At 60.4% G+C, this 22,257-nt stretch overlaps 1 protein-coding gene across 3 annotated transcripts in view; it reads right to left on the bottom strand.

The window, feature by feature from the left end:
• Nucleotides 1-22,257, bottom strand: part of PTPRS (protein tyrosine phosphatase receptor type S) — a 66,527-nt gene that overhangs the window by 1,430 nt on the left and 42,840 nt on the right. Inside the window, exons 11-34 of one of the 3 annotated variants that reach the window (XM_079773233.1) lie at nucleotides 21,033-21,091; nucleotides 20,786-20,900; nucleotides 19,446-19,639; nucleotides 17,088-17,205; nucleotides 15,740-16,348; nucleotides 15,234-15,331; nucleotides 14,654-14,907; nucleotides 14,002-14,095; nucleotides 13,682-13,897; nucleotides 13,112-13,269; nucleotides 12,624-12,635; nucleotides 12,293-12,405; nucleotides 11,044-11,091; nucleotides 8,857-8,954; nucleotides 8,651-8,774; nucleotides 7,933-8,108; nucleotides 7,734-7,853; nucleotides 5,048-5,202; nucleotides 4,674-4,959; nucleotides 4,354-4,532; nucleotides 3,158-3,284; nucleotides 2,919-3,044; nucleotides 649-803; nucleotides 355-490 (exon numbers count right to left, since the gene is read on the bottom strand). In XM_079773233.1, the coding sequence (XP_079629359.1) occupies nucleotides 355-490; nucleotides 649-803; nucleotides 2,919-3,044; nucleotides 3,158-3,284; nucleotides 4,354-4,532; nucleotides 4,674-4,959; nucleotides 5,048-5,202; nucleotides 7,734-7,853; nucleotides 7,933-8,108; nucleotides 8,651-8,774; nucleotides 8,857-8,954; nucleotides 11,044-11,091; nucleotides 12,293-12,405; nucleotides 12,624-12,635; nucleotides 13,112-13,269; nucleotides 13,682-13,897; nucleotides 14,002-14,095; nucleotides 14,654-14,907; nucleotides 15,234-15,331; nucleotides 15,740-16,348; nucleotides 17,088-17,205; nucleotides 19,446-19,639; nucleotides 20,786-20,900; nucleotides 21,033-21,091 (3,770 nt within the window). Of the gene's footprint in view, nucleotides 1-354; nucleotides 491-648; nucleotides 804-2,918; nucleotides 3,045-3,157; nucleotides 3,285-4,353; nucleotides 4,533-4,673; nucleotides 4,960-5,047; nucleotides 5,203-7,733; nucleotides 7,854-7,932; nucleotides 8,109-8,650; nucleotides 8,775-8,856; nucleotides 8,955-11,043; nucleotides 11,092-12,292; nucleotides 12,406-12,623; nucleotides 12,636-13,111; nucleotides 13,270-13,681; nucleotides 13,898-14,001; nucleotides 14,096-14,653; nucleotides 14,908-15,233; nucleotides 15,332-15,739; nucleotides 16,349-17,087; nucleotides 17,206-19,445; nucleotides 19,640-20,785; nucleotides 21,092-22,257 lie in introns of all 3 variants that reach the window. The other 2 variants (XM_079773231.1, XM_079773232.1) reach the window with 2 other exon arrangements.

Below are 22,257 nucleotides of genomic sequence, written 5' to 3'. Positions count from 1 at the left end.
GGGGACACTGTTAAAATGCCCCGTGTGAATGCGATCGCAGGGAAGACCCTTCCCACTCTAGGTGTTTCCCCATCTGGAGAGCGTGGGATGTTAGAATCTGGGGCCTGTTCTGGGGTCGTGGCTGAGCCATAAACTTGCTGTGACTCTGGGACAAGAGCGGACCCCTCTGCGTCCACTTCACTTCTTGGCTCTGGACTTCAACCTGCTCTCGTGTCGAGAGCCGACTAGTCCCCTCCAGCCCAAAGCAGGAGCACTGAGGACCGCCCCTTCACGGCGAGCCCACCTCACAGAGAGGAAACGGAGGCTCGCGAGACAGAGTTGCCAGGCCGGGGCGTCTCCCCGTCCCCGCCTCACCTCCGTCTGCACCATGGCTGGCCTCTGGGTCCGCAGCATCTTCACCGTCTGGAAGATGTCGACCACACCTTCGTACCGCATCCGCTCCAGCACGATGCTGAGCGTGATGAAGACGCCAGTCCTGCCCACGCCGGCGCTGTGGGGGGAAGGGCAGCTCAGGGCAGGGGCTCTGGGGCCCCCAGCTCCCCCGGCATGAACATAGCTCAGACTGGACCACCCGAGGCGGATGGTTATCCTCCTGAGGCCTCAGTTTCCCCAGCCAGGAAACGGGCTGGGGCTCGGGGAGCAGCGCACCTGCAGTGGACGGAGATGGGGCCGTCCTGGCCGAACTGCTCCTTGGTCTTGTGCACTTGGCCGATGAAGTCAATGAAGCCCTCGCCCGACTTGGGCACGCCCTGCTCCGGCCAGTCCGTGAACTGGAACTGCCGGACGGTCCGGGACTGGCCGTCCTGGAGAGGAGAAGAGCCCCATCTCGCTGTTGGCTGTTTCCCGTCCCACCCCCATCCTCCCCGCCCACCCTGAGGACTATCGGCCATCTTTCGCCGAGATGCTCCAGTCTCACTGCCAACAACACCGCCCTCCACATCTTCTAGGTCGCCATCCAGCTCCCAGGGACACTGTCCACTCCCCACCGCCCAGCTGCTCCTCCCTCCACATGGCCATCCCATCCCCCACAACCAGAGCGACACCCAGCACCTCCACGCCCGGCCAGCCCCCCTCCCACCCATCTCTGTGTCCTCGGCCCTCCTGCGCGGCTCCGAGCACCTCCCCACACCATCGCCTTCCATCCTTCACCACCCGGCAGTGCCACCTTCCACCATCCACCGCTCCAACTCCTCACTTCCTGCCCGAGCCGTCCCACCCCTCACCACCCACCCGAGGGCAGCAGCCCCTCCCTCATCTGCGGTTTCGTTCCCATGCTTTCAGTTACCCGCCGTCAACTAGGGTCCAAAATAGGAATTGTGTATTCCTGGAATTTCCCATTTAGCAAGTTTTAAATGGTGTGACGTCGAGGAGTGTGATGAAACCTCACACCCCCTGCCCGGCCTGGTACGAGGCATCCCTTCGCCCGGGGTGGGGGGTCGGCGCCCTACACACTCCGCAGAGCTCACGTTCCAGGGACCCAAGTTTTACTTCATGTGGCCCCAGAGCCACGCACACAGCTTTTGTTACCGTGTCTTGTCCCAGCTGTTCTAGTTCCTCATTAGTGGTTGTTAGCTACTGTTGCTAATCTCTTCCTGTGCCTAATTTATAAATTAAACCTGGTAACTGTACGAATGTATAGGAAACCGTAGTCTATCCGGGGCTCGGTGCCATCTACGGTCCAGGCTTCCACTGTGGTCCTGGAGCACAGCCCCCGTGGGTAAGTGGGGACCCCCGTGCTTGCCACCCTCTATCACTAAGAGCGCCACCAACCCCTCCTGTGTTACCCCCACTGGCAACTGTCCCTGACCATCAATGAGGTCACCTTCCACTGAATCCCCCCCGACCCCCCATCATCCTTCCCTCCAATCGGCCTTCCTACACCCAGCAGCGCCGTCCGCGTCTTCACTCTGCCATCCTCCATTCTTCACGACCCAACAGCACCTTTTCCCACAGCCCGTCATTCCGGGTTCACCCTGGAGGGGACCCACCTTCCACTGACCTCCTCTCACCGCCTCCCCTGTCACCGGCTCCCTCCAGCCCCATCCTCCTCCGTCTGCACCCCGCACAGCACTGTCTACTGCCACTGAACGCTCATCATTCTCGACTTCTAGAGCCATTTCCCATCGATTTTCTTCACCATCATCACCCCCTCCTCCCCGCCCGGCTGTTCTCCAATCTCCCTCCGTCCACTGCTGATAACACATCACCCTCACGGGCCACGCTCTCCATCCCGTTATCCGCACGTTCCATCCTCCAGTCCCGTCTTCCTCCCACCCAGCACTGTCCTCCCCGTCCAACAGCACAGCCTTCCACTGATTCTCCAACCACATCCCACCAACCCACTGGCCCCATCTTACACCAGCAGCACCAGCACCACGACCAAGGATGCTGCTCCTTCAATCCGGCTTCCCCAGCCACTGGCAGCACCCGCCTGCCCTTCCCCAGCCCCCACCCCCACCCCTGCCAACATCCCCTCTGCCTGTCGTTTCTCCCTACCGGGTGGTGCCAACTCCCAGCACCGAATCCCGTGGTTCACCACCCTTTTCCTTCCCACGGCACCAGCTGTATCCGATCCCCACCAGCTCTCAGCCCCTCACACTCTCCACTGGCTGCTGCTTCCAGGGGACACCCCCTCGCTCCCTTTCACATGACCCCTTGGGCCGTGTTCCCTAGTGAGGGGTCACACATGCTCAGATGGGGACACTGTGGGGTCAGCACAGGGGCACGCACGGTCCTCCTCCACCCACCTGGTGGCAGGAGCGATTGGTCAGCTCCCTCTCTCCTCCCAACCCCCGTGCTTATTCCTGTCCCTGGGCCTTTGCTTCTACCCCCACTGGGGAGCCGTCTCCAGACCACCAGGGCACCAGTGAGCTCGGCCTGGGTTCTAGTCCCTGCCGCCAATGCGTCCCCGCACTCACCCGGGCGTCCGTGACCTTGAATTCCCGCAGGATGTACTGTGGCATGTTGTACTCCGCCATGGGATCCACCACAAAGTACTGGTAGCGGGCGGAGCGCTCGGCCGGCCAGTACTGATGACATTTTTCCTGTCGAGGGGATGGCATCAGTGGTCAGCCCGGTCTGGGTCCCGCCGGGCCTGCCCTGCCCCCCGCGGGGCCTCCCCCCGCAGCCCCCGCCCGGCCCTCCTCGCCCCGCGTACCCGGCCCATCTCCCGCAGCTTGGTGAGCATCACCACGATGGTGGAGTTGTTCTCCCACAGCATGCGCCAGAAGTCCTCCGTGGTCTCCGCGAGCGGCCCCTGCGTGGCGATGTAGGCCTTCTGCTGCCTGCGGGGTGGGGTGTGTGAGTCCAGGCTGACGGGGGGTGGCCCCGGGCCGAGGCCTGGCACTGGCTTGACGCTGCCCGATGGGTCAGGAGCAAAGCAGGACCACGGCAGCCGCACCTGCCACGTGCCCGCCTCCTTGGGAACGGCTGACCGTGGACCGCCTCCCTGGTGAATTCGGCCCTCCAAACCACCCCCTTCTGCACACAGGGAAGCCATCGGCCTCAGGACACACACCAGCTCGCAGAACTGCCCGCTGGCCTCTCCTGCCTGCCCGCGCCACCTCCCTCAAGTGGCAAACTACTTGGGTGTCTGCACAGGCCACGTCCTCTCTCCCAGCCAGGCCTTGGCACAAGTGGTACCTTCTGCCCAGACAACCTCCCTTGGCCACGGTTTCTCAACGTCAGCAGGACTGACCTTTGAGGCTGGCTCACTCTGTGATGGGCACTGTTCTGGGCAAAATCCCTGGCCTCCACCCACTATATGCCAGTAGTAGCCACCTCTCCCCTCCACACGTACTCAAATCACAACAATCAAAAACGTCCTTAGTCCAGCCCGTGTGGCTCAGTGGTTGAACGTCAACCTATAACCCAGGTGGTCAGGGTTCGACTCCTGGTCAGGGCACATGCCCAGGTTGCAGTTGTGGGCTCCATCCCTGGTGGGGGGAAGGCAGGGGGGCAGCCAATTAAGGATTCTCTCTCATCATCGACGTTTCTATTTCTCTCTCTCTCTCTCCTTTCCTCTCCAAAATCAATAAAAGTATATATGTTCTTAAAAAGTCCCTAGACTTTGCCAAATTTCCCCTGGGGACAGAATTGCTCAGACAGAACCACGAGCATAGAAGAAAAGATGGACCCACATCTTTCCTTCGACCACGAGCGTGGGCGCGGGGACAGGGACCTGCCTACCTGCAGCTGACCAATCGTTATGAATGGCAGCCCTCAGCTAACAGCCTGGACGATGCCCTCCCTCCGCCTCAGCTGTGCCTGGCGACTCCCAAGCGAGAATGGAGGCCCCTCAGGGACCAGGCTGGGACCCTCCGGGGCCGAGGATCGCCAGGCAAAGGCGGGTACCTGTAGCCATCGATGAAGCTGGCGTTGATGTAGTCGGAGCCCTCCACGCCCCGGATGGGCTGCAGGCAGACCCGCGTGCTCTCGTACGGCATGATGTTGACCAGGCGGTTCTTGAACTTGTTACAAGGCAGATTGGCACTGATGAAGCGGGATGTGTGGGCTTTGGAGTTGGCCAGCCGCTGCGGGGCGAGGAGGCAGGGCTGCCATCAGAACAGCCTCCAGCCAGAGCCCCGAGGGACCGCGGTCGGCAGGGATCACCACCCACACCCGGCCCCCATCGCTGGGGGCGATGTCCGTCTCCGCTCCTCGGCCCCTCCCACCTTGAACTCGAGCTCCATGCCGGTGACGTGCTCGCCGGGCTCCACCTGGGCCAGCTTCTGGATGTAGGCGTAGAGGCTGCGGGCGGGCACCTCCGTGTTGCCGCAGCCCACGGCCTCCAGCAGGGCCTCGTGGATGAAGCTGTACTGGTCCTCGGTCTGCACCATGTAGTTGCGCTGGGACCGCATGAGCGTCACGTGGCCGTACACATCCACCGTCTTCTCCGGCTTGATGCGCTCCAGCATGGCGTCGATGACGATGAAGCAGCCTGTGCGGCCCACCCCGGCGCTGCGGGGACAGGGGGCGACCGGGGTCCTCAGGAGAGGGGAGAGCGAGCGGGGCGCGCAGGTGGGAGCGGGGACAGGGACCTGCCTACCTGCAGTGGACCACGACGGGGCCAGCATCGGGGGGATTGCAGGTCTTGACTCTCCGTAGGAAAGCCAGGAATGGGGTGGGGTACTCGGGCACCCCGTGGTCCGGCCACGCTGTGAACTGGAACTGGCGGACTTCACGCTTCTCGCTGGAGCCGTTCTGGGAGCCACAGGGACACGCCTGTCACCACAGCCCGCCACCCACACGCAGAGGACACCCAACGCACGCCTCCGACCCCTGCGCCCATGTCTGACTCGGGGGCCCAACTGCCCCCTGACACAGAGGGGTCCCCACAGGAAAGTGTCATGTCTGTCTCACACAACAGGGCCAACATTGTGCCCCCACTCTCTCCCTCCACCTGCTCCCTCCATCCCAGCTGATGGCGGTCCCATCCTTCCAGGTGCTCTGACCAGAACTTAAATGTCACCCTCGACGTGACTCCCTTTCTACACCCAACATACCGGCCAACACTATCACGGCCTTCAAAGTCTATCCTAAACCTGCCCACTTCTCACCCCCCCATGGCAGTCACCACGGTCCTCCCCATCATCATCCTGGCCCCTCCAGTCTGCCGGTGCCACCCCCACAGAAGCCAGAGAGCGCCTGTGAGCATGAGTCAGGGCCCGTGCCTCCTGTGCCTACAGCCCTGAGGGCTCCCACCTCCCTTGGGGTAAAAGCCCAAGTCCTCCCCATGGTTATAGGCCCTGCACAACCTTCCCCATCCCCTCCTTGTCCTCATCTCCTCTCTCTCCCCGCACTGTTCACTCAGCCCCAGCCACGTGGCCTTCTCACTGTTCTTCCAACACGCCAGGCACGGTCCTGCCCCAGGGCCTTTGCACTAGCTGTGCCTTCTGCCTGGAATGCTATTTCCCCACATCTCATGGCTCCCTTCCTCCAGGTCCCCTAGTACACATTCTATTCCTCTCCTCTGCTTTATTTTCATCCTACACATGAGATTTCCTGTCGTGTATGGACCTTGGTCTCAGAGGGTTTTTGTAAACTTGACCTCCCCTCCCCCAAAGGCAAGAGACATAAAAGAAAAAATAAATGAATGGGACTGCGTCAAGCTAAAAAGCTTCTGCACAGCAAGAGAAACCATCAACAAAACAAAAAGGCAACCAACTAAATGGGAGAACATATTTGCAAGTGATATTCCAATACAGGGCTAATATCCAAAATATATAAAGAATTCATACAACTCAACAACAAAAAAACCATCTGATTAAAATATGGGCAGGGGACCTGAACAGTTTTCCAAGACATACAGATGCTCAACTTCATTAGCGACCAGGGAAACGTAAATCAAAACCGCAAGGGGGTGCCACCTCACACCTGTCAAAATGGCTATTACCAACAAGACGAGTAATAACAAGTGTTGGAGAGGTTGTGGAGAAAAGGGAACCCTCTCACAGCTGGTGGGAACGTAAACGGGCACAGCCACTATGGAGGCTGCCCCCCAAAATTAACAGTAACCCATATGGCCCAGCAATCCCTCTCCTGGGCATCTACCTGAAAGACTTGAAAACACACATAAAGATCTATGTACCCCGATGTTCACTGCAACATTATTCATGGTGGCCAAGACTCAGAAACAACCGCAGTGTCCTTTGAAGGACGAATGGGTAAAGAGGATGTGGTCCGAATACACAACGGAATGCTGCTCAGCCAAAGGCCAAGACAAAATACTGCCATTGGTGACAACGTGAATGGACCTTGAGAATATTACGCTACATGAAGTCAGACAGAAAAGAACAGGAAGCAACACATGAACACACTCGTACGTACAGACAACAGAATGGTGGTTACCAGAGGGGAAAGGGGTCAAATACACAGTGACAGGAGGAGACTGGACTCGGGCGGTGAGCACACAATGGAGTACAGAGATGTCATATTCCCAAGACAGACACCCTAAGCGTATTATCGACCAATGCCACTACATTTAATAAAAAAGGATTCATTATTGGCATGTCTTTTGTCCGTGTCTTGTCCACTAGACTAAGCCCCACAGGGTCAGGATATTCCGTCTGTCTTGGTCCCTGCTGTGTCCTGGTGCTGGGTCAGGGCCTGACACACAGCAAGTGCTGGACGTGTGTGAATGAGCTAAGAATCCTTTCTGCCTCCTCCTGTCCATCCACTCAGCTTTCTGATGCGCGGGCCAGGCCTGTGCTTCATGCTGAGAGAGGACCTGACTGAGTCGAGGGAGTATCGTGGTGCCGGTAAGCACCTCCTCTCCCCTCTGGATTGCAAACTGCTGCAATGGAGAACCATGGATGTAGGACAGGTGGAGCCGTACTACGGAGAGCAGCCTTCAGTTAAATACTTATCTGAAGATTACCTTTGGCCCAGCCCTGACTGCCCAAGGCCTGCGGGGTCCCTCCAGCTCTGTTCCACCCAAGACTTAAGCTCCCTTAAGGGCAGGGCTTAGCCTCTGCCAGGACCCGTCCGAGGCCCAGGAGGATAACAGATTCACTGCTCAACTGGGTTCTGCTGGTTTTGTTCTCTCGCGGTGGCCAGGGACACGAGGTGCCCCACTCCGAGCCTTAGGCTTCATGAGGATGTGGTCAGCCTGGGTCAATGCCTGGTTATCTCCGCCTGATGGGGAGCTTCCAGGGCAGAAGCTGGGCCCGTCTTCCTCCTCTGCCTCCCGCTCTCCCTCTGCCCCCCTTAGCCTCCAGCCCGGCCTGGCCTACCTTGTGCAGGGAGAAGGTCCGCACGCAGAACGTGGCCAGCTCGATGGTGTCCAGCAGCGTGACCTGGATGAAGCCGTAGGTCTCCGTGCCCCTGTTGGGCCAGTACTGGTCACATTTGATCTGTGCCGGAAAGGAGAACGGAGGTGAGTGTGAGCCTGGGCTGGCTGGGGACTCTGGGGGGGCGGGGTCCAGGCCTCACCCGCGATTTCTCCTCTAGCCGGGTCATCATGACGATGGTGGCCGAGCGCTGCTCCCACACCATACGCCAGAAGTCCCCGAAGGTCTCGGGCAGCGGCCCCTGCGTGGCGATGTACGCGTTCTGCCGTCGGTAGCCGTCCACATAGTTGGCGTTGATGTAATCGCTGCCCACAATGCCTACGGCGGGGGCGAGAAGCCGAGATCAGTGGGGGCGCCCCGTCCTTTCAGGCTGGCTCCATGAGCCCAACTGGAAGCCCGCTCAGAGCGCCCCGATCTGTCCCCCAGGAATCGTGGGCAGACGTTAGGATCCCACCTCAGCACGGCTGCCACGCGGGGCCGGATCGTGCGCTGTGGGGCCGTCCTGGGCACGGCAGGGTGTGGAGCAGCATCCCCGGCCCCACCCTCCAGCTGTCACTAGAACCCCCTCCTCCAACCGGGGACCACAGAAGTGTCCCCAGACACTGCCCTACGTCCGTGGGGGGCAGAACGGCTCCAGCTGAGAGCCAGTGATGCAGAGAGGCCGGCGGAAACACATGAGGGATAGCAGCCATCACTGAAATACACATCTAACCACTCCCAGTGGTTCCTGTGCTGGACCAGGCCTGAGCCCAGAATCAGCCTCCTCCCCATCCGACCCCTGGCTTGTCGATGCTGGCCTGCCCTGTGGCCTGGAGGCACGGCGGGGCTGTGGGCACTCGGGAAGGAGGAGGGCAGGATACCTTCAATGGGCTGGAGGATGACGCGGGAGTGGTCGTAGGCAATGACGTTGGCGTAGCGGTTCTTGGGCTTGTTCACTTCCAGGTTGGAATGCTCCCACGTGAACTGCTGGCCCGGGTCAATGGACTGCGGGGAAGGGGAGGTGGGGGTGTCAGGTGGCCATCGGAGGGCTGGGGCGGGGGGAGCCTGGGGGGAGGGCTCAGCTCACCTCGTACTCCTGGGAGAGCTTGAGGCTGTCATTAGCCTTGAGGCGCTCCGTGTGCTCCGCCATGTCTGAGATGGGGATCGGCGGGTGGCTAAGCATGCCTGCGGGGAGAGCAGACCCCGCGGTGCGGGCGGTCATGGGGGGCCAGCCCGAGGCCGGGGGGTGGGGGTGCTCTACAGTGTGAGTCTGCGATGGACGAGCTGTGGTTAGAGGGCCTGGCGGGTGCGGGGACCCTGGCCCGAGGGTCTGAGTGGAGCAGCAGGGGCTGCAGCCCCGGCCACGCCCGGCACCCCTGCTCACACGGTCCTCCCACTCTGTCCCCACCCAGCTGGGGGAGGGGCGCCCTGGAGGACTTCAAGCTCCTAGTGCCTCGTGGCAGGAAGCAGGCGGGTGACACAGAAATGGAGAAGCAGATGGCAGCTGGCTGGGCCTCCAAAACACTGTTCCCTGGGGTGGGAGACACACTCCTTCCTGCCCCTCTGGGGTCCGAGGGCCTACGAGTCCCCTGCCAGGAGAGCTGGGGGCCTGCGGGCAGTGTCTCCGCCCAGCTGGGACAGACACTACACCCCTCACTCTGCAGCCGTTTCCTCATCCTGTACACGGGCCCTCCTGTACACGGACCATCTTGTACACGGGCCCTCCTGTACACGGACCATCTTGTACACGGGCCATCCTGTACACGGGTCATCCTGTACATGGACCACCCTGTACACGGGTCATCCTGTACACGGGTCATCCTGTACACGGACCCTCCTGTACACGGGTCATCCTGTACACGGGCCATCCTGTACACGGACCATCCTGTACATGGATCATCCTATACACGGACCATCCTGTACACGGGCCATCCTGTACACGGGCCATCCTGTACACGGGCCATCCTGTACACGGACCATCCTGTACACGGGTCATCCTGTACACGGGTCATCCTGTACAAGGACCATCCTGTACACGGGTCATCCTGTACACGGACCCTCCTGTACACGGGTCATCCTGTACACGGACCCTCCTGTACACGGGTCATCCTGTACACGGACCCTCCTGTACACGGACCATCCTGTACACGGACCATCCTGTACACGGGCCATCCTGTACACGGGCCATCCTGTACACGGGTCATCCTGTACATGGATCATCCTATACACGGACCATCCTGTACATGGACCATCCTGTACACGGGTCATCCTGTACACGGATCATCCTGTACATGGACCATCCTGTACACAGGTCATCCTGTACACGGACCATCCTGTACACGGACCATCCTGTACACGGGTCATCCTGTACACGGACCATCCTGTACACAGGTCATCCTGTACACGGGTCATCCTGTACACGGACCATCCTGTACACAGGTCATCCTGTACACGTACCCTCCTGTACATGGACCATCCTGTACACGGGTCATCCTGTACACGGACCCTCCTGTACACGGGCAATCCTGTACATGGGCCATCCTGTACACAGACCATCCTGTACACGGGTCATCCTGTACATGGATCATCCTATACACGGACCATCCTGTACATGGACCATCCTGTACACGGGTCATCCTGTACACGGATCATCCTGTACATGGACCATCCTGTACACAGATCATCCTGTACATGGATCATCCTGTACACGGATCGGTGACAGCCCTGATCTTTGAGCCCCTGGGGTGTGGTGGTGACTGGAGGCAGGGGGGTGGGTCTGGCTCTTTCTTCCTGATATCTGGGTCTGCCAGACCCGTCTCCACGCCCGGGCCAGTGCTGGCTATGCGCTCACACAGGCACTCGGCAGCTACGTGAATCGGGTAGAGTGCTGCCAGGCCGGCTGGTAAACAACTATTGTTCGGGTGGGGCGCCCGGGGGTCTCCCAGGAGCCCACCCCTGTGGAGTCTGAGGTGGGTGTCCATCTGTCTGGTGGCTATGCCTGCCTGTCACAGGGGTGGGCTCCTGCTCTGCCTGCCTGTCACAGGGGTGGGCTCCTGCTCTCCCGTACGTATGTGTCTCCCCTGCATCCCTGTCCCCACCCCCACACACAGTCACAACCAGCACTCTAAGGGCACAATGGGCCAGACCCCTTTCCCTTGAAGCCAGCGCAGGACAGGCGGGCAGAGAGAGGTGGCGGGATGGAGAAACCAAAGATGAAAACAAACGAGGGGCGGGTGAGGAAGGGAGCCGAGAACAGAAAGACACAGGAACTAACTTTCAAAGTGAAACCCCGGCTCCCTGAGGGGGCTGCTGAGGCCCGAATCTGCAGAAACAGCAAACAATAAATAAATGAAAACACGCGGGGCGCGGCCTCCCCCACCCCGTGCTGGGTGCACGCACACGGCTGCCACAGACGCAGGGCAGAGCACTTCAGCAGTGAGGGGCGCGTGCTGCGGCCCGACCCCAGGACCTGGAGCGGCGGCGGCTTCCTCTGCCTGGCGTTTAGCCACGAGTCTGGGAGGATCCCACCGTTTTAGTTTCTTCTGTCAACGTCACCCACACCCATCTGGCCTTGGGTGCCCCTGTGGGTCATTGCGGGGTTTGGAGAATGCAGGATGGTGGGGGAGAACTGAGGGTGGAGGAAGAACAGGGGCCGATGCCATGAACTTTGAGAGGACGTCAGCCATCAGTTAAACACACAAGTTGAAAGCCCTCACGTGGATGGAAACAACTGCCATAGGAGAGCTAAGAGAAGGAGTACGTTCGAGGTGCCACATGGAGACCTCCCATGATTCCTACGGAGGACGGCAGCCATCAGTTAAATACGTTTAAAATCTCTATTTGGTTGGGAAACCGAGTTAATATGAACCAGTTCAGAAAGAGAAAGCAGATTCCAGAGTGCAGGTGGAGGGAACGAGGGAACCACGTTAAGAACAGCCGCCATCAGTTACATTAAAAATCCCTTATTTGGTTAGAAGCAGCTGGCACGAGCCTGGTAAGAGGGAGGAGGCGCGAGTGCGTGGTTCCTGTACACGAAGAGGATCACGGACAAGGCTGATTCAGTTTCCCACCAGGCGTGGCGGTGACCTAAGCTGCACCTTATTCATCTACAGGGAGCTGTTCGGAGGCAGAAGGCGCACGAGCATCTGTGGCCGTGGAGGGGAGATGCAGGCCACGTGGGAGGTATAATTAGTGTCTTGCTAGGGGCACATCCCAGGGAGTGTGGAAAAGGCCAAGTGGTCTTAAGACTAGAGGTGTGAACAGAAGCATAGCTCTTTCTGCCAGAAGAAAGGAGGAGGGCTTTGTGGTTTTTACACGTCCTTTAAGCTCCCCACAGAAGACAGCAAAAGCCTCATGTGGTTGTAAGCAGAACCAACCCATGTGAGTTCCAAGCCTGGAACAGGTAGGAAGCTGGGAATCAGGAATTGACTGCACCAAGCAGTGTGGCGAGGCAGGGGAGGTCGCCGCAGGCAGCGTCCTCCCCCCGGGCAGTGCTGTCCCTGGCACCTGGGGTAAGCACATACCTGGTGTCTGGAAGTTAATGCGCCTCATTTCCACGGGGTCCTTGGGGTGGTGGGGGGCGAGGTCGGCGTTGTTCAGCAGGCATTTGGTGCGGGGCTCCGAGTCCTTGCGTTTACTTTGGAGGAGAAAGAGAAGAATCGGTGAGTGCCAGCATGTGCCCACAGACGTGTATGCACGTGTGAACACACTCCAGGCCCTGTGTATATGCACGACTGGGGTTCCCAGGGTCATGTGTACACACGTGTGCAACTATAGGAGCAGCCAGGGCCCTCCCCCCACCCATTCCCCCTCCTCGGCCTCCTTGGGCCTCTAGAGGGCAGGGCCAGTTCTTACCTGTCAGGTTTGCTGCTCCCAAAAGCAGGCGCGGGAGAGGAGGGAAAGAAGACAGGTGAGGGGGGTGGCCACGTGGGCCTGCTCTGTAACGGTGGGTGGCTTTCCTAACCTCTCTGAGCCGTGGTCTCACCCAGGACACGGGGCTCATCCTGGTTGCCAGGCCCACACCCTCCCTGTCTAAGCTGAGACAGGGCCCACGTGGCCGCTGGGAGCACTATCGTCAGTAAACTGGACAGACAGCCTCTGCCCCAGGGCACTGTGAGGCCTAAGAGGAGTCAAGCCGCTGGCCGGTGTGAACCCCAGTCCTGCCACTCCCCGAGCTGTGTGACTTCGATCAGGCAGCTTAACCTCTGGGCTCAGTCTCCCCATCGATACCATAGAGGGCTCCCGTGCTGATCTTCTGAGATGGCCGCCCCCAGACACCCTCCTGTTCCAGGAACCGCCCCCCCCCCCGCCCCCCTTCTGTCAAGGGGAGTGCCGGGCCTCACTTCTTGTAGAGCAGGATGGCAATCACGATGCAGATGATGAAGACCACCGCCAGCACGGGCCCGATCACCCAGATGAGCCCCTCCTCGCCGTCCACAATGGGCTGGGGGTCCGGGTTGTCCAACTGGAAGGGGTCTGAGAAGGGACTGGCTGCGAACGTCTGCGTACACAGGTGGAGAGAGCGTCCATCAGCGTCCCTCCGCCTCACGCCCCGCTGCCCCTCCCAGGCTCCACACCCTCCCGTGGCCCCCGAGAACACTGGCCCAGGTCCCCGCCTGCCACTCGGAACCCCTTTCCGTTCCTCCTGCCTCCAGACCTTTGCCCGTGCAGACCCTGCGGTGCCTTTTCGGTTGAACTCCTACACATCCAGCCAAAGCCCCAATCCCCAAGCTCCTTCCTCTGAAACGCCTTCCTCTTGGGATTCCCCCCTCTTCGAGTCCTTCCCTGGGCCCAGGAAGCTGGGAGGATCGGTGTCTGGTTCTGAGGTCAGGGCCCTGGGGGCTGAGGCCATGCTGGGGCCGGCCTCACTCAGCGGGCGTGGCTGGGTGTGGGCGACAGCGCTGGGGACCTACGGGCTCGCTCTTCTGCAGCACGGCGAGCACGAAGAGAACGTAGCGGTGGCCAGGCTCCAGGCCTCTGTTGTCAAAGCCGCCGTACTGCTTCTGGTCCCCGGGCTGGAAGGTGGGCGGCAGCACGGAGAAGCGAGCGGCGATGTAGGGCCGGGGCACCTCCAGCTGGCGCGAGTGCCGCAGGCTGCGCCTCTGCAGCCGGGAGACGTCCTGGATGAGCTACGGACACAGAGGCGTGGGCTGCTCAGAGCCCGGCTGGGACCCACGGGGCTCGGGACCGCTGGGACGTGTCTGCCCCCCGCAGGCTGGGCGCTGGCCCTCACCTCCTCCAGGTCCATGTCCTCTGGGCTGCCCAGGGGGGTCAGGAACTGGCCGCCACGAGACTTGCGCAGCGGCACCATCACAATGAAGTAGTTCCTGTCAGGAGACGGAGCGTCAGAGGGGCGCTGTCTGTCGGCATGCCCGGACAGAGCTGCTCTCTGCGGGGTGAGCGGGGAGCCTCCCTTTCTAATTCCTTCCCTTCTGCTCCCACAATGGGGTCTGCTGCCCTGCAGCCCCAGCCAGGCCGCTGATCACGCGGACTTCTGCCTACAGTCTTTCCCATGCAGTTGTATTTCTTGAATTCCTACGCACCCTGCAAAAGCCCCAGCTTCCAGGCGCACACAGTTTTGGAGCCCTTAATTCTTCTCTGCCCTTCACTGCCACACCCAGGGGCCGAGAGTCTGTGTAGAGCGGCCTCCCCACCAATCTGGGAACCCCAAACCAGTAGAAGGTCAGGCACACAGGGTGTCAGAAAACGGAGAAGCACTGGACCTTCGTGGGGACCACACCGTTGGGGCTGGCGGAATCCCCATTATCAACACCACCCCAACACGCCTCGGCTCCGGACCTAGCCCTAACCCTGGCCGAGAACGGAGGCTCAGAAAGGTCAGGTGGCTGGCTAACGGGGGCGAGGGCCCTGGGGTGTCGGCATACTGGACGGGCACGGGGCTCTGGCCGTCAGGAAGGTACACCAAGATGAAGCCGTCGGTGTTGGGCTTGGGGGCCACGCTGGGCTTGCCGCTGAGCAGGTTGAAGGCGGTCCAGGCCGTGACCGTCTGCTGGAGGCCGCCCAGGCTGCTGCCGCGGTTGGTCAGCACGAAGTTGTAGAAGGTGTTGGGCTTGAGATGCGTGATGAGCTTCTTGGTGGTGCGGCCATCCACGTCCAGTGTGAGCCCGTTGTACTGGATCTGCGGGCCGGGGCTGGCTGAGTGGGGTCTGGGCTGACCTCTGACCCTGACTAAACCTAGATCCCAGCTGAGCCCTAACCCTAGGCTGAGCCCCAATCCTTGCTGAGCCCTAATCCCAGGTTAAACTTCAATCCCAGCTGAGTCCCAACTTTTGAGACCTAATCCCCGAGTGAACCCCAACCCCAGGCTGAGCCTCAATCTCCAATGAAGCCCAATCCCACTCAGCCCCACGTCCAGCGGAACCCCAACAAGCCCCGACTCCAGACCTAGCCCTCACCCTGGCCAAGCTCTAAAGCCTGACCCGCACACCGCCTGCGGGGCCACACCTTGTAGGGGGTGGGCGAGTTGTAGTTGTCGGGGAACTCCCAGCTGAGCAGGACTGACGTCTTCATGATCATCTTCACCTTGAAGTTCTTGGGGGAGACTGCCAGGCAGCAGTCCAGCGGGAGAGAGCAGAAGAGAAGCCCCGTGAGTGCCAGGGAGGGCCGGGCGGGCGGGGGGTGGGGCGGCCCAGGCATTCCCTGTTGTCCGCTGTGCCCACGGCCTTCCTGCCTGGCCCTGGCCCGGCCCTGCCTGGCCCTGTCCCAAGACCCTGCGGGGGAGACGGCGCGGCTGCAGAGAGAAGGCAGAGGAGAAGAGGGGTGGGGGAGGGTGGTGCCACCGAGGCACGTCCCACCTTTGCCAACGCCAGAGCCTCGGGGTCCAGACTCGCCTCGAGCAGCACGAGGAAGCAGAAAAGTGACCACTTACCTGGCGGGGGGAGGGAGGGGGCTGGGGTGGGGGTGGGCACAAGGCCCGGTCCGGCTCTGGTGCGGGGTCTCCGCGCGCCTACCTTGGTCCCGCAGGAACGTCCGGTAGCGGACAGGGGGGCTGTATGGGCCGGGGCCCCGGCGCGTGTGGGCCCGCACTTGGAGGTCATAGGCCGTGTCGGGCTTGAGGCCCTGCAGCGTGAGCACATTCTCGGCACCCGGCTCAGCCGCTGCCAGCAGCTCAGTCTCCCGGGCGGGGCCCGGGGCACCGGCCTCCCGGACGGCCACCGTGTACTTGACGATGGCCCCGTTGCGCTCCGCAGGCACGGGTGGCAGCCAGCGCAGCAGGACAGTGCCGGCCGAGGCGTTGCCCGCCGCCTCGAGGATCTGCGGGTGGCCACGGGGCGTGTCCTCCGGGATGCTCAGGACCTCCGCCGCCTCCTCGCCCAGGCCACCTCGGCTCCGGGCCGCCAGCCGGAACACATACGTGGCCCCCTTGTGCACGCCTGATGCCGTGTAGTGGTCCTCGGTGGGCAGGAACTCCAGCGTGGCCAGGGGTGACGAGTCCTCTCGGCCGAACTGCAGGCGGTAGCCCAGGACCTGGTCCTCGGTGGTGCCAGCTGGGGGCTCCCAGCGTGCCAGCAGGCTGCCCTCGGGGGTCTGCTGCACCGACAGGGTGGGGCGGCCCAGCACTGTGGGGACACAGGGCCAGCATCAGTGACCGCCCGCCAGTCAGTCAGGGAGCACGGGGCAGGGCTGCAGTTTTAAAAAGTGGGTCTCAGAGAGGCCTCACTGAGAAACAACAACTTGAAGAAGGCAAGGTAGGGCCCCAGCTGGTTGGGCTCAGTGGATAGAGCGTCAGCCTGTGGACTGAAGGGTCCCAGGTTCAATTCCGGTCAAGGGCACATGCCTGGGTTGTGGGCTCGATCCCCAGTCGGGGGCGTGCAGGAGGCAGTCAATGATTCTCATCATTGATGTTTCTCTCTCTCCCTCTCCCTTCCTCTCTGAAATCAATAAAAATATACATATTTTTAAAAAAGAAGGCAAGGTAGGGAGCCGCAGGGAGGTCTAGGAGGAACAGTGTTCCAGGAGAGGGAACCACAGTGCAAAGGCCCTGAGGTAGGCCTGTGCTGGATGAGGGTAAGGAACAGCAAGGAGAACCCAATAAGGAAAACACCCACAGCCAGGAGGGGGAGGGCGTTAGCCGTGGCTGTTCACTATTTGCATCCGGATGGAGCCCAGTAACTAAGGAAGAGAGTGATGACGAGGAGATGGGGCTGGGCCTTGCTGGGCCTTGAATGCCCCTTGAGCAGCCCCCTCCCCGTCTGCTCTGGCAGCGCCCCCTGCCCAGTACACCCTTCCCCCACGTGGGCTCAAGAACGCAGCAGGGACGCCAGGGGCAAAGGAGCCGTGGGGGGAGGGGTCTCATACCTGCTCCCTTGGTCACTACCACCTTGGGTTTGCTGCGCGCGCCATCGCCTTTCATAGTGTAGGCGGCTACAGTGATGGAGTAGGTGGTCTCAGGCTGCAGGTTTGTGATGATCATCTCCTGCAGGCAGGGGTGGGGTCAGTGAGGGGCGCAGGGTGAGGCCAGCCCTGTCCACCCTCCCTCCAGGGCTGGGCTCAAACAGCGTGGCTGTGGGGCCTGGTCCTCAGACAAAGACGTGCACACGACCTCATGCAGAGACCCCGACAGGGAGCAGGTCCATGCTGAGATGGGCACATGCAGCCTCCCTGGAACAGGGAGTTGCCCCTGCCCTCGTCATCAGGCTCCCAACCCATCCCCGGAGCCTGTCCTCACTGCAGCAGCCACCAGAGGGTGCCTGTGAGCATCGGAGTAGGTCCCATCCCTCCCCTGCCCACAGCTCTCTAGGTTTCCCACCTCCCTTGGGGTAAAATCCCAAGTCTTCCCTATGGCCTACAAGGCCCTGCCCTACCTGCCATATCTCCTCCCCACTCTCACCTCCTTCTGTTCCCCTCACCCACTCCGCTCCAGCTACAAGGACCTCCTTTCTGCTCCTCCAACACGCCAGTCACGGTCCTGCCCCAGGACCTTTGCACGGGCTCTTCCCTCTGCCTCCACTACGACCATTGGTGTGCTGGAATTTCCTATCCCAGCTCACGAGAGCCAATATTTAAATTTTCAGGAATTTTGTGAGCCAGTTAGTAAACACCGCCAATACTAAGAAGTAAATTATGTAAACTTACAATTAAATAGAAATTTAAAAAGCGCAGCGGTATTAAATACTCAATACCCCCCTCCTAATCATTCTACTACGTTTACACTAGGTTATCCGGTCACTTGTCCCTTGTGGCAGAAAACTACACAACAACTGACATGGTGGGAGTGCTGACCCCCCGCAAAGGCTACAGGTCAGGGCTGCCCCACCCACCCACCCGGAGAGCTGACATTTACACCACTGTCTCCACCCGCCTCCACCAGCGCTGTAACGATATGTAACGATACGCATATTCGTATCTTTCCCCGTTAACGTCCCTCTCCCACACGGGACTGGGATCCCAGGAGGGCAGGCTCAGAGCTTTGTCTCTGTCAGGCTCATTTCTGCTGCACCTCCCTCAGGGTCTAGCCTACAGTAGGTGCTCGGTAAATGACTGCTTGTTCAACAAATGCCAGAGCACCCTGGCTTGCACACACACCCACGAACACCATCACACATGTGTCCATGTTCCCACACATGCACACCACAAACACGTCCAGCATGCCTGGGAGTTGAGGGGGGTCCCCAGGTCAAGAGCATGAGGGGGGGGGGCAGGGATGCACGAACAGAGGGTCTCCTGCCCTGAGCCTCACCTTTAGGCCCTCCCGGGGTCTTGGGGGAGGGGAGGCTGAAACTTCCCTATGGAAGGGGGCAGGGCGTGTCCATTTAGCACCAGGCCTGGGGCTCTCAGAAGAGCCTGTGGCCTCCACAGGAAAGGCAGAAAGACAGCCCAGAGGGGCAGCGACCGGCCCCGAGTCACACAGCAATCCCAGCCCTGGCTCAGGGCCTCCGGAACACGCGTGGGAGGAGGAAGACAGTGGTGCTACAGGCCTTCCTAACCCCGGTCCCCTGCCCCTCCCTCGCCCAAGGGCCAGAATGAAGTGGACACTTGGAACAGAGAGAGAAGTTTCTAGGTCAGGGAAGGCTGCAGCAGGTGACAGAAGGGTCAGGCTGGGTTGGAAAGTGGCCCAGCTCTGGTCTGGGTCCGACAGGGGAGGCGGTGGGGTGGAGGAGTGGGTGGGCACTGTAGGAAAGGCATCCCAGGCCTCAGGGACAGCTTGTGCAAAGGCTTGGTGGTGAAGACGGCCAGTGTGTGTGTGTGTGTGTGTGAGAGAGAGAGAGAAACTGGGATCCAGGGGCTCCCCAGGTAAGAAGGAAGGGATGACCTGTCTTGTGTCCAGGTCACTCCTCTGGGGTCCCCCGCAGGTGCCCCTGGGGCGGCTGTGCCCATTTGCCGGATGTGAAAACTGAGACTGCTAGCTCCAAGAGGGGTGCATCGGGGACCCAGGGGAGGAGACCCTTTGACAAGGGGCGTGCAGGGGTGGGTGTCACAGAACAGCAAGGCACGGCCCCAGGCAAGAGCACGCCAGTGGCCAGAGGGCACTACTTACATATTCGGCCGTGTCATCCGTCTCCCACTGAGCGTGGGAGGAGGCGGCAGGGGAGAGAGGAGGAGATGAGCGGGGTGGCCAGAGAGAGAAGCAGCGAGAGGGCAGGAGCGCAGGGGTGGGGCACATCCCCACCCCCCGGAACGCCACCCTCCCAGGCCCTGCCCCAGAGCCCCGCCCACCTGGGCATCAGCCAGCATGATGTCCTTGATGCGCGGCGGCCCCCGGGCCTCAGCGCCCTCCATGCGCACGTAGTGGACCTGGTAGCCGCGGATCTGGCCATGCTGCCGGCCTGGCAAGGGTGAGCGCCACAGCACGCGGATGGCCGTGGCGTTGAGCGCCTCCGCCTCCACCTTCCGCGGCGGCGCGCTGGGCACTGGCAGGGGGAGGAGGGAAGCAGGAACGAAGGGGAGGGTGGGGGGTGGCGTTACTGGGGCGCCCGGCCTTGCCCCGGGCAGCTGCCCGATGCCGGGGTGACAAGTGGCTGCTGATTAACTGGGCGCCCTAAGCGCACACCACCATTTACAGACGGGCAACTGCGCAGCCCAGTGCCCATGGCTCCCTCCCAGGGCCGCCTGACATGAGAGGGCACCCTCGCTTCTAAGAACCGCAGGCAGACTCCACCATCCCACAGCACGCCTGCCGCATGGGGGCTCTATTCCCGTTTACAGATGGGGAACCGAGGCCCAGAGAGTGGACTCCATGGTCACAGGGTTAGAAAGAGGCAAAGCAGGGTCTGACCCCAGGCAGTGCAGCTGCCCACTGGGCACCGGAGCTCTTTCTCAGCCAGCCCCCAGATCGGGGCGGCCCACCCCCCCACACTCCCCTCATGAAGAGCTGCTTCCGACACAATGTGGGGCTGCCCACCCGACCTTCCAGGGCCATGGCTCGGAAAGCAAACCAGGGGCTCAAAGGGGCTCCGTGTTATTGGGGAAGCTCCCCGCTTCATCCAGCCCCAGGCCCTCAGCATCCATCTCACTTTGCAGCTTAAAACTTTCTACCTCGCAACGGGCCGCGGCAGGAATACCGACACCCCGGAATTTGACCAACGGTACAAATCGGTCTCTCTGTCTCCCAATAGCTGGTGGTTAAATGTTATCAGCACACAGTCAGCCTACGCTTAGGTAGGAGGGGTCAGACCCAAGAAGCCGCAGATCTGGGCTCATCCCAAGAGAAGTCTGAACGGTAGGTTTCTGGGGTGAGGGACCATAGGTTTTCTGCAAGTGCTACTTGCTGCTTCTTACATTTGGTTCCGTGGTTTCTACCACTGGACCAAGTGCCGGGGGTGCCAGCTCCACTTCCCAGGCACAAGGCTCAGGGAGCCGATGGCGCCCAAAGGGCTAGAACAGAGAATTCCAAGCCCAGGAGCCAGGGTTTCTCGGGGTGAGAGCTGGCTTCGCGTCTCCCTCTCGTGACAGTGGCTTCTACCTCTGGGCCACCAGCCAGCCCAGTTTTCCAGACAGGAGGCTCCGAGGCGGGCGGGCGGGGCCTGCAGGGGTCCCCAGGCCAGGGCGGTGCTTACCGTCCTCGTCGGTGCGGACGACCACGGGCGAGCTCTCGGGCCCTGGTCCCACCTCTGTGTGAGCGACAGTCGTGATGCGGTACTCCGTCCACTTGTCCAGTGCCTCCAGCAGGATCTGAGTGGTGGTCGGGGGGATGCCGTTCACCTCCTTGGGTTGCGGGTCCTCCGAGCCCAGCGGTCGGTAGCGGACGCTATAGCTCACCAGGGCCCCGTTGTGTGTTTCCGGCGGTGGCGGGCGCCAACTTACCAAAATGGCCGTGGAGCGTGTGCTGACACACTTAACATCTTGAGGGGGGGCAGACGGTTCTATTGGAGGGGGAAGAACGTGGGGGTGGGGAAGGGAGCGGGATGGGCAGGGAGGGGACGGGGAAACAAAAGATGGGAAAGAGAAAATAAAAAAGAAGATGATAACAAACAAAACAGGACCAAAGCAAAGAGAAGTCGAACCCAAAAGAAGCGGGTGTCAACCAAAGGTGAGATGGGTGGGTGGGGGTGGGGGCTGGGAGGGCTGGCCAAGAACACTGCACTCACTTACGTGGCTGAACCTAGCTGACACATAGTAGGTCTTAGGTAGTGGGCCGCCACAGTCCCTGTGGAGCACACGTGTGTGCCAGGCATTGTGATGAGAGGAACAGCCATAAAAGCCCCATTTATTGGGTACACACTATGTGTCGGGCACCTCGCCAAGTGGAATAGCAATAAAAGCCCCATTTACTAGGCACCTACTGTGTGCCAGGCATGGTGCCAAGGGCTTCACAGAATAACAGCAAAAGCATCTATTTATTGCCTTGGCTGGATGGCTCAGTTGGTTGGAACATTGTACACCGAAAAGGTTGTGGGTTTGATTCCCCGTTAGGACACATGCCTAGGTTGCAGGTTCGATCCCCAGTCAAGGCGAGTGTGAGAGGCAACCAATTGGTGCTTCTCTCTCACATCGACCCCTCCCCCTTCCTTTCTCTCTAAAATCAGTAAAAACATATCCTTGAATGAGGATTTAAAAAAACAACCTATTTACTGAATCCCCATATTACACCAAGCATCATGCCAAATGCTTCATAGAATAGTAAATGTACTTTTTAAAAAATGTTTTTATTGATTTCAGAAGAGAGGAAAGGAGAGGAAGAGAGAGACAGAAGCATCAATGATGAGAATCATCGATTGGCTGCCTCCTGCACGTCCCTTCCCGGGGATCCAGCCCACAACCTACTGTATGTCAGGCACTGTGCTGCAGGCTTTACTGGATAACGGTAATAGTCCCTGTGTGCCCTGACCGGGAATCGAACCGTGACCTCCTGGTTTATGGGTCAATGCTAAACCACTTAGCCACACCGGCCAGGCTAAATGTACTTTTTAATCAAACATCTACTATGTGCTAGATATTTTGCCAGAGGAAAAACAATAAAAGCCCCATTTTCTGGGCACCTACTGTGCGCCAGCCACCATACCAAGTGGAAAAGCAATAAAGTCCCATT

Source organism: Cnephaeus nilssonii, assembly GCF_951640355.1.
Source record: "Cnephaeus nilssonii genome assembly, chromosome: 5".
Taxonomy (NCBI): Eukaryota; Metazoa; Chordata; class Mammalia; order Chiroptera; family Vespertilionidae; genus Cnephaeus; species Cnephaeus nilssonii.
This window is presented reverse-complemented; position numbering and strand designations above follow the sequence as displayed.